At 43.7% G+C, this 11228-nt stretch overlaps 1 protein-coding gene across 1 annotated transcript in view; it reads left to right on the top strand.

Annotated features, from left to right (window-relative positions):
* akap6 (A kinase (PRKA) anchor protein 6) overlaps positions 1–11228 on the top strand; it is a gene marked incomplete in the record, with an annotated part of 131189 nt that overhangs the window by 102203 nt on the left and 17758 nt on the right. The window contains 2 exon segments of the mRNA XM_037977638.1: positions 6931–7014; positions 7505–7657. Of these exon segments, the coding sequence (XP_037833566.1) occupies positions 6931–7014; positions 7505–7657 (237 nt within the window).

Genomic DNA, 11228 nt, shown 5'->3' with positions numbered 1-11228 from the left:
GCTCTCACACACACCTGCAGTAACACACACACTCTGACTCACACCTGCACTAACACACACCTGCTCTCACACACACCTGCAGTACCACACATGCCCTGAGACACACCTGCTCTCACACACACCTGCAGTAACACACACACTCTGACTCACACCTGCAGTAACACACCTGCACAGACTCACACCTGCACTAACACACACCTGCTCTCACACACACCTGCAGTACCACACATGCCCTGACACACACCTGCTCTCACACACACCTGCACAGACACACACCTACTCTGTGCATGTGCAACCTCCTGTTAGCAGGTTAAACTTTACTGCAGGAAATGTTTGATTTATCTAACGAGACGATTTCTCTTTGTTTTGTGCAGAAATGTATCATTCCTTTAGTTTGACATCTAATGTTAGCTTCTTTAATCTGAACTCTTTTATGTGAACGTTCATTTTGTTTCTGGTTGTGTAAAGGTGCGTCATTCTGCAGCAAAGGACACAGACTGACAGCTGAGCCACTGCTGTTTTATATTTACATCACAAATCAAACTGATCAGACATCCTGTGTAACTCAAACCAACCTTCCTGATGTTTCTGTGACCCAGCTGCTTCATATTCCTCCACGTCACCTCCCACCTTCTTCAGGTTGTCTCTTCACACCACTCATTCCAGACAGCAGAAATCATCTGAAGGACTTTTACCAAAGTAAACCACACGTTAACTTCATAAACACCAAATTTTATTTTTTTAATGTATTTGTAATCCTGAATTATTCCTGAGATTTCAAAGGACTTTTCTTCCTGCTGATGTTTTACCATCACTGCAGGAGAATCAGTGCAGATTTACCACAGAACACCAAACTGTGAGCACATACCCGGCAGGATTACAGATTAGATGAAGCTGGTATCAGTCCAGAACTCCAGACCCTTAGAGGTCTCAGGAGGACCACGTGGTCCATTTCTGCCCCAGGCACCCCGAGTGGGGTAATCAAGTCCAGGCCCTTTATGGCAGCCACAAGTGGACTTTGTGTTGGAACTCTAAAACTGGCAGAAAACCCCGATTCTGCTGCCAAGAGAAAGGTTCAAACCAGAAAAAACAACAACTCAGGCAGCTGAATTTCCACATTAGCAGTTTTGGACAGAATGTAGACTTTATTTATTTTTTGTTATTGTACTTTACTTTGTAAGTGGAAGGGAAGAAAAACTTAGGAAATCATGATTTAGGAGAACTTGATCTTTCTAAATCAGGGTTTCTCCATTATTGTTAACATCAGGATGAGATCCAAGCTCTGCTCCCAGCTGGAAGTCCAATAACTGCAGCGTTCCTCTGAGCAGAAGCTTCAGTCGGGAGGCTGAATGAGGACTTTAACTCTGTGTTCATGATGTCTGCATCGTCACACAAAACCATGAAACCATGAAACAAATCATCTCTGCACAGTTTCTCATTCAGACTTACCAAAAACAGACAAAGCTATTTGTTAACGTTAAATGTCAATTAAATACCATCACCAGTTTTTATTACCAGGACTGGTGGGTAATCATGTAATTGCTTGTGTCTGGATTTGAATGAAACTCTCAGAGAGAAATCAGTAAATATTCATCAACAAGTCACACAAAATGGCCACCACTGCTAATCTGTTTTAGCAAACACAAAATTGACTATAACTCAGTCATTTCTTCAAAATAACTGAGCTAAAATTTGGTGTGGTAGTAGCTGAGAGTCATTCCCAACACATGACATGATCCGTGCAGGGCAGCGGGTGATATGCATTCCTTCAAGGAATGTTACGATCAGGTTTTTAGTCTTAATCCTGTTTCATGACAGAAGTGAAACAAATGACAAGAGGCTGTCCTCTAAGCAGGACGTTTGGCCGAGAGAGACAGAAGAGAATAAATTGCGTCTTTATCTCCTCATTTGTTTTCTTTTTGTTTCTTGTTTCAGTTTTTCTATCAGGAAGGGCGACTGACTCGGGATAAACAAACACAAAGCAAAGGATCTTTTCTTCGTCTTTAATTCCACCTTCAACCTCTCTCTTCCTCTTTCCTGCTTCCCGTCTTTCTCTTCCACTCATCCATCTACTTCTATATCTCTCACTCCTAAATCTCTGACCCTCTCTGAAAAACAAAATCCTCTTAACTCAACTCCCCCTCTTCATCTGGATAATCTAATTACCTCAACCTGCCATGAAGAGGAGGATGAAGAGGGCGTGGAGAGAAAAGGGAGGTTATTGTGGGTGCAATGTTGTTTTTTTTATGACTACAGAACTTCGAAACAAGAGCCAGAGAAGAAATGGATCAATTTTAATGGAACTGGTAATATTACAAAATTATTTCTGGAATATTTTTTTAGAATTACAAACTTTATTTCCTTAAAGAAGCAAAAGTGCTCAAACATTTGCTGCAGACACAGGTGGCCGTTCAGGTCAGAAACTTCCTGATTCAGGATCAGTTCTGGGGAAAAGAGACATGATGCAGCTGATCTGGTCTTCAGGAGGTTCTGACCTCGAACAGATTCCACTGTGTCGTTACTTATTACACAGAAACACCACAGCGTCTCAGGCTGAGGTTCTGGTTCTGGACCGTTCTGTTTGTCGGACAGATGGCCTCACATCTGACTCCAGAATCAGCCCAGACCATCAGCCCTCCACCACCGTGCTGACAGCTGCAGTGCATTCTGGGTAAACATCTGTCCTCTGCTCTGGTTCTTCTGGTTCCTTCAGATGAACCTGAGTCGAGCTGCCATGTTGTTTTTAGAGAGACGAGGCTTTCTTCTGCAGCCTGAGAAAACAAATAATAAAACATAAATTACAATAAGATTTAAGTATAAAAAAGGAAAACAAGGAAGAGAGAGTGAAGAAGTTGGGATGAGAGGGAAACAACAGGATGAGGAGCAAAGGGAGACAAGGACAAACTGTAAAGAGGAAAGATGAGAGAGAACGAAGGAGAATTTAGCTGCCTGCTTGGTGACCCAGTGGAAATTTCAATCAATTACCATTAATTAGAAATCTCTGATTAATTCTATTTGTTGATTAAGTCAATTAAAACCACAAGCACTCGTTATCGCACAACGAGCCTAATGAATTCCTGTCGACAATTTGTTCCCACACATATTCCCTCTGCTGCTGCTGATACAGCCTACAGCCTACAGCTACCTAAACTTTGTCTTCTTCTGGGTTCTGCACCTTCTCCTGCCCCACAGCTCTGCAGTCACTCCTCACACCTCGGCTTACTTTTCCTCTCTAATGTGAGCGTTTCCTCTGTCTGTCGGTCTGGAGTTACACAAGATTTACCACGGGACAGTTCAGGTCAGAACACCATCTGACACCTTCACGCAGCTTCTGACCAGACTCTCCAGAAACAGAAATATATAAATATAATAAATGGTTAGAGCTTCACAAAGGACTGTGGTAAAGAGTGCTGAGAGCTGCAAACCTCAGACTTCCTCTGCAGTCAGCTGCAGAGACGAACAGGGACTGATTCCTGGACGGTTTGGGGACAGAAATCTCATGTGAAGTCCAGAGTTCTTCTGCTGACGTCATCCGGTCTCATTGATCATCGTCGGGGATTAAATGAAGTCTTTCTGGTGGCTCGACAAGCGGCGATATTTCAGGGATGAAAGCTTTACTCTTAAAATATTCAGCAGCGGTAAACAAATGGAGAATATATGAAGTCTTTGTGAGTGAAAGCATTTCCTGTTCTCACTAATGCAGCAAAGTGAACCTGCCGCAGCTGTTTAAAACACCTTCATCAATAAATTCCAATTTCTTTCTGTCTCTTTTGTTTCTGCTCTTTGAATTTCGTCTTTTCTCTCACTTTCTATTTCTTCTCCTCTCTTTGTTTTAATCTTCAGTCAGTTTTCTTTCTTCATTTCCATTTTTCACTCTGTTCATACCTGAGCTTTCTGCTTTTTAAAGTTCGTCTTCTGTTTGGTTCTTGTTTTTTGTAATGATGCCATTCTTCATCTCCTGCCGGTGCGTATAGGATGTTCTGGCACCCAGGATTCAGGTGATGAGGTTCACCTGTCCTCTTCTGTTGTCCTTATGTAGTACAGGGGTGGCAGCATCATGATGTGGGGGTGTTTTGCTGCAGGAGGGAGGATTTTTACAAAATAGATGGCATCATGTGGAAATATTGAAGCAAAAACATGGTTCTGTGTTTTTATACAGTCTATAAAAGGCACTATTTAAATTTTCTGCTGTATTTGGAGATCTCTTTTCTCTGCCATCCACCCGGTGGCACTGCAGCAGCCTCTGCACCCCTGCTTCCCTTGGCCTTGTGTATTGCGTGCTGAGGATGCATCTCTCTGCAGGATAATAAACTGTTTTCTGCTGCTGCTTCACCTCCAGCCCGTCTTCTCTCTGCCTCTTTGTTTCTCTGTTCGGTCTTTTTTTTAATTCTCCGTCTGTTCTGCCTTTCGTTGATGAAAGAGCCGAGTGTTTTCCTCTCCTCCCGAGCAGCCGAAGATGAAAGTCTGATCTGTTTGTTGCTGCCGTTACCTGTTTGCTCGCCTTTGAGCCCTAACGAGGAACTCTTAACGAGAAAACGCCTCTTCAAAACACCAACAAGCGCGTTTGCCAAACACGCACACAGAAGAGTAAGACTCAAACAAACTGCAGCAGAATCAAAAGACACTCGAGCACGAGCAGCAACCCGTGTTCCTGGCAGGGAGGCGGTGGATCTTTCATCCTCATAGGGCAGCAGGTATCATATCAGAGCCTCGACATCAGCTTGTATGAGCTGCAGGAAGGGACGGGGGGGTGTATGGTAACAACGAGCAGGGGGGTCTGCTCGTTCTGATAACAGACGTTTCAGTCTTTCCCTTCCTGTAAAGATAATAAAATGACTGCATCCTAGCAGAAAACCTGTAATTAACGAGTTTTTACACCTGAAGCGTGTCAGAAATCCTCAGACGGTCGAGCCAGACGTTCACAGGGTGGGAACTGGAGACAACACTCCTGAAGATCAGCAGCAGGAGATAACTTAGTTTAGCTTTGACCTACTGGACGACTGACTTCAGCTTCTGTTGTCTCAGTTTTAACTTTGTTCTAAACGTTTTTAACAGAAAAGGCTGATTTTTCTCCAGTGTGGACGTTTGCACAGCGGCACCTTCTGGTTTAGATAAAGTTAGTTTATGAGCAGTAATTTGTAGTTTTGTTTTGACAGCTGAAGTTATTTCTCTGGGCTGTAAAATGAGCAGATTATATGTCATCAGACTGACGTCTTTAACGTTCAGAGACACGAGTTTGGAGCAGAAAGTCTCAGAGAACAGGTTCCATCTACAGATCTGCTCACTGCTGGAACGCAGCATCATCCCACGAGTTTGTGTTTCTTTGTTTATCACTTTGATCTTTGTAGTCCTACCGCCCTGTCCTCGTCCTCCTGTCCTCCTGTCTCACACTTGTTCTGTGTCTTCTGTGATTCTCAGCCCCCCTCTCCATCCATTCTGCATCCCTGCATCTCTGCAGCTTCACCGTGGTTTCCTACGTAGTTTGGGAAGAAAAGCTTTACAGCAAATATTTGTCTTCCTGTGTCTGTAGAGCTCTCTGAGTCAATACCAGCCCAGCCAAGCTAGACCGGTCCAGAGACGGAGGAGGAGGAGAGGGGGGATCAGTGCATGAAGCCCAGCAGAGCAGAAACAAGACAGACTTACGGCTCGCTTTGTTCTCCTCGTAGAAGTCTGAGTTTTCTCTGCAGAACTCCATACACTAACCCGTACAGAAAACCTGGATCAGGGGCTGGCACCGGTTTGACTGGGGTTAAAAAAATGTAGTTTCTCATCCGAGGTTGTATTTGACTCATTTTAACAGGATCTGATGGTTTTTATGTCTTGATATGTGAAACCTCAGAGTTTATTGTTCCCAGTGTTTTTGACTTTATTGATTTATTGGTTTTCTGATTAAAACAATCCCACCAAATGTGTCTCTCTGTGCTCCCTCCCTGCCACCTGCTGCAGGTATTTGATGCAACTTGAATTTCTCTGACTTGTTTTGTTGTTTAAAGCCACCTTCTTCAACATAAGACAAACCTGCTGTTTGGAATAAATCTATCTGCCGCCACACAAACACACACTCTAACACTCGGAGCTTGTCCTCTTGATCCTATCTGCAGCATTTTGCATCCCCGTCTCCTGTTTAGACAAGCAGCCAAGCCACAAATATGCTAAACTGAAGGAAGCGAGGAGGAGGAGGAAGTGTTGAGTGAGGAAGCTGCAGAGTGACAGTGTGTGTGCACGCACAAAGAGAGAGACAGAGAAGAGATTTCATTGTAATAGTGTTTAATATTTATTGGAAAAATGTAAGGAAAATGTAAAAGAAGTGCTTTTGAGTGAGCAGGCGGGATTAGCATAAATAGTTTGGGACTTGGACGTGTTTGGTCCCTGTTGCAGGGGAGTAAGGTTTGTCCCCTCACACACAGAAATATATGCATATGTTTGCACACACACACACACACACACACACACTTCCACAGACACTGGTGCACATGCCTACATGGGCAAATATTCAAACACACACACACACTGACCTTTGAGTGTGAAAACTCATCAGCATATAGTGATTTATAATAGGCGCTGCCAATCCTGGTTGCTTTTTTTCTTCTTAGTTTTGCATCTATTAGAAGCTGAGAGGGAAGCAAAGAGGGAATATTGGATCTTTTCACTTATTTTATTCAAAACTCGGCTGAATTTCACTTCATGTTAACAATTTATAATGAAAATCTGAGCTTAACTACACCAGACAAGAGTCAAGAACTTTTACAGTAACTAATAAATCACTTTGTTTTTGCTGTTTTACCTGAAATAAAAACCCAAAACTGTCCGTTAAATCGACTGATGAAGCAAATAATTTATTGACGTGGACTGATTTTAACATTTCTAACATTTAAAGGCTCAGTTATTAATGTTATTCTGACAGTTTGATGTCCTCTGTCCCCCCTGCAGTCCCTGTGCTCAGAGATCCGAGCCCGGCGCCGAGGAGTCGCTTCGGTTCTGAAGCTCTGCCAGAAGCTGCTGCAGCAGAGCCAGGTGCTTATCACCCGCCGGCCGGAGGACTCTCAGCTACTACCACCCCCACTTTGTCACACTTACCCTTAAAACTGAAGCAATAGCTGTTTGTCTGTTAGCAAAATATCTCATGAGTCACTGGTAATCATTGGATGAGCCTCTTTTGTAGTCAACTTCAAGATGGCCGCCCCAGTTAAATCAACCTCAGCCAACACAGACAAGACTATAACTGGTTCAGTTTTACAGAATGTGGTGTGGTAGTAGCTGAGAGTCACCTGAACACACACCCTGAGCACAAGCAGATGTCACAGGAAGGGTTGAGCTCAGTCTGACGGGCGGCAGGCGACATGCATTCATTTAAAGAACCTTCAGCTTTTAATTTGTCTGTTTTTATTAAATTATTCAGCTAAAGAAAAGTAACGACCTGGTTCAGTTTCTTACTGGTTCAAAGTGAGAGGAACTCTGTCAGTTCATGGGTGATCATGTAACGTTTCCTCTCCCTGGGGGACAGTCAGGCCCCATGGCCGAGGTGGGCCCAGACGCGGAGCAGCACCGTGAGGCCCTGCAGCTGCTGTCAATCAACCTGGAGAGGAGGTGGGAGGCGATCGTGATGCAGGCGCTGCAGTGGCAGAACCGTCTGAGGAGAGAGCTGGGAGAGCAGCAGGTGAGACACTTACACCGTCACCCTGCAGCAGGTTAGACACTTACACCGTCACCCTGCAGCGGGTTAGACACTTACACCGTCACCCTGCAGCAGGTGAGACACTTACACCGTCACCCTGCAGCAGGTGAGACACTTACACTGTCACCCTGCAGCAGGTTAGACATTTACACTGTCACCCTGCAGTGGGTTATAGCTTCCGACACTTACACCATCACCCTGCAGCGGGTGTCTTGGCAGTCTCTCTCACTGTCCTCCGTCTTGTCTGTGAGGACGTCCCTCCATGTCCTGATGGTGGGTCTAACAGAACTTCTGGGAGGTTTAGGAACTTAGAACTTTTGGTTCCTCTGCTGACGTGAAGTTTTCGATAAAAGCTGAATTAGGACCATCAGGACTGGGAGAGGACAGACTGAGATCGTTTGGACATGTCCAGAGGAGGGACAGCAGGATGGTAGAGACAAAGAGGACAGATATGGATGCAGTTAGAGAGGACATGGAGGACAGAGTTAGATGGAGGAGGAGGACTCGCTGTGGAGAAGAAGACTTTAAAGGGGGTGAATATTTATGCAGTCACTTATTTGAAATGACATGTTTTAGTTTGACTGTTTTTACTTTGTAGAAATTAAATGTATTTTTGTGAAGAAGGCCGGTTTATATCGACCATGACTGATTTATGGCACCAATAACAGCATAAAACATCTGAGGGGGTGAATACTTTTCCAGGCTCTGTATAATAAACACCAAATAACCATAAAACCACATTGTTTCAACTCTAAATATTATAAATGACTTGTTGGAGGCTTTAATGCTGCAGCCAGGTTCTGTTGTTGGACGCCGGACTCACACACACACACACACACACACACGTTTTAGAGGAGAAGACAAATCACAGAGGCCAGACACTCTGACCTCGCTGCCTGGCTGGAGAGTAATTTCACTTCTGCAGGAGATGGGAGAGGAATAAAGAGAGAAGCCGAGAACCGGGGGGAGGGAACCAGAGGAAGAACCCGAGGGGCATATATGTTGGTGGTTTAGTTTATAAGTCAACACTGCTGCTGAATGATAAAACGATTGTCCTCTTCAGGTTGTGTGTGTGTGTGTGTTCATGCATGTGAGAGTGTGTGTCTGAGTGTAAATGAGTCAGCTGACTGTTGGCGCAGAGAGAAAACCACTAAAACTGCTCTTTAACTGAATGTAAGCTGCAACTAATCAGGATTTAATCACAATAAACCGTAAAATATGAGTTAAATCAACACAAACAACTAAAGTAGTTTCAGTTGGGTCAGTTTGAGCACAAACCCTCAGATTACATCCCATAATTCCAGTCAGGTCAGTGCCATCCCCTCAGCAGTACATTAGAGTTGTTTTTATTATCAACAGAGGACGGAGTCTGCCAGATGCTGGTGGACCGAGCTGAAGACTCGGTCCACCAGCATCTGTCCTTACGTTGAGGCGTGAGAACGTACTGCGGTTCCATCAGGTTCCATCGGGTTCCATCAGGTTCCATCAGGTTCCATCAGGTTCCATCAGGTTCTAACAGGTTCTCCCCCACAGCGAAGGCGTGGTCATCCAGACTCCATCTTTATAATCCTCAGCCTAGTTCTGGGTTTCTGCTGAGAAACTGCTCTCACTCCCTGTTTTAAACCCTCCAAACGGCAGACATGTTGGTTCATGACACTGTCAGGTTTTATGGCAGCCATATTGGAAACATGGATCAGTGAAGGATGATCGGCTCCTCGATCCGATACTTCAGGTCGGCTCTGAAAGAAACATGGTGTAAGAACCAAAAACAACAAGCTGACCTCTGAGTCTGAGGACGACCTTCAGGACATTATTACTGACATGTTCATGTCCTCCTCTGCAGAATGTAGTTGAAGGGTTCCTCCGTGATCCTGGTCTGGGTCTCAGGGGGGTCAGACTGAGAGATTTAAAGACCTTGATGGAGGAGGACTAGAAGAGCCAGAAACCAGTCTCTCGTGAAAGATTTAAAAAACACAAAAATCCTGACTTTCTGAAACAGGTTTTAGTCCCGAGTCCTGAGGAACATCTGGAGGTTTTCGGTCTGTGTTTGTGATTCCATTCAAAGCAGGCTGTCTGCACGGAGAGGTGATTTATCTGCAGGGTTCTGTTCATTCTGAACCCGATCGGTGACGTCGCTGACAGCAGCTACAGTGGAGAGCCAGCAGACACATAAATAATCCCCACACCTCTGCAGATAGCTGCGCTCTCCTTGGGCTTTCCAGCACATGCTATGCTAACAAATGGGAGCAGTCAAACCAGAGCTAATGGGAAAAAGTTTCTTGTTTCCACCGCTCAGAACCCTGCATGGATTCCTCACACGCACACAGACACACGACGAAACTCCACTTTGTTTCACTTCAGTTAACAAACAGTTGGCTCTGTTTTTAGGACATTTTAAAAACAATGTTTGATTTTAAAGTCAGTATTTTTATAGAAAAAGAGGATTTTCTGCTGAAACACAGCGTGATGCTGAAAGCTGCTGAAGCTAAAACAGGAGCAGAACATCAGCTAAAATCTAAACGCAGAAAAACACCACTTTAAAGCAGACACAAGCCTAGTTTATTATCTGTTTTACATCATTTCTAACTAGCTGAAAGGCTAGTTATTCAAATATTTTTTTATTTTTTTTTATTTTTTTTTTTATTGAATTTTTCCAAATTGACATACAAACATTAACATAACATATCATATTTCCCCCACCAAATCAGCACATCAGAGAACACTTACATAGTCAAGACAATATGATAAATACACCACAAATAGAACTAAATTATCCAATAAGCATACAAAAAAGGACTGTTACCCACGCTAAATAGTGTCATTAACGGTCTTTCATTGAAGGAATTTTAGTACAGGGCCCCATATTTTCTCAAACACACTGACTCTATCATCATTGCAATATCTCAGTTTTTCCATATGCAGAGTATTTGCTAGTTCCCCCATCCATAGATCAAATGTGGGGACAGAGTCCTTTTTCCAAAATCTCAAAATCAACCTTTTAGCAATCACAGTACCAAACAAGACAGCCATCCTCTCATGTTTAGAGGCTGGTTGCATAGCACTGGATACCCCGATGATGGCAATAAGTGGGTCTGGGTCCCATTGTTTTCCAAAAGCTGTTGAAAAAAAATGAAAAGTTTTCTCCCAAAATGAGCGAAGCCGAACACATGACCAGAATGAGTGTGTCAGGTTAGCAATAGCAGCCTGACAACGATTACAAATTGGAGACACGCTTGTAAAGAAAGTGCTTAGCTTCTCCCTCGAATAGTGGAGTCTATGTATTGTTTTGAACTGTATGAGATTGTGTCTAGCATTGACTGAGCAGTCTTGTATGCTTTTCAAACACTCCTCCCAAACTTCATCTGATAACTGCTGCTCTAACTCATCCTCCCATGCTTTCTTTATCCTGGTTGTGTCTACAGGTAAGCTATTAAAGATCTTATAGAAGTATGACACTGCCCCTTGATTGATAGGATCAAATTTATTTATTTCCTCCAGAGTATCATGTTTCTCTAGAGTTCCAAAATTCACTACGTTTTTCCTAACATAGTCA

Source organism: Kryptolebias marmoratus, linkage group LG10 (assembly GCF_001649575.2).
Source record: "Kryptolebias marmoratus isolate JLee-2015 linkage group LG10, ASM164957v2, whole genome shotgun sequence".
In the NCBI taxonomy this organism is placed as follows: domain Eukaryota; kingdom Metazoa; phylum Chordata; class Actinopteri; order Cyprinodontiformes; family Rivulidae; genus Kryptolebias; species Kryptolebias marmoratus.
Note: the sequence above shows the minus strand (reverse complement) of the source record. Positions and strands in the feature narration are given on the sequence as shown.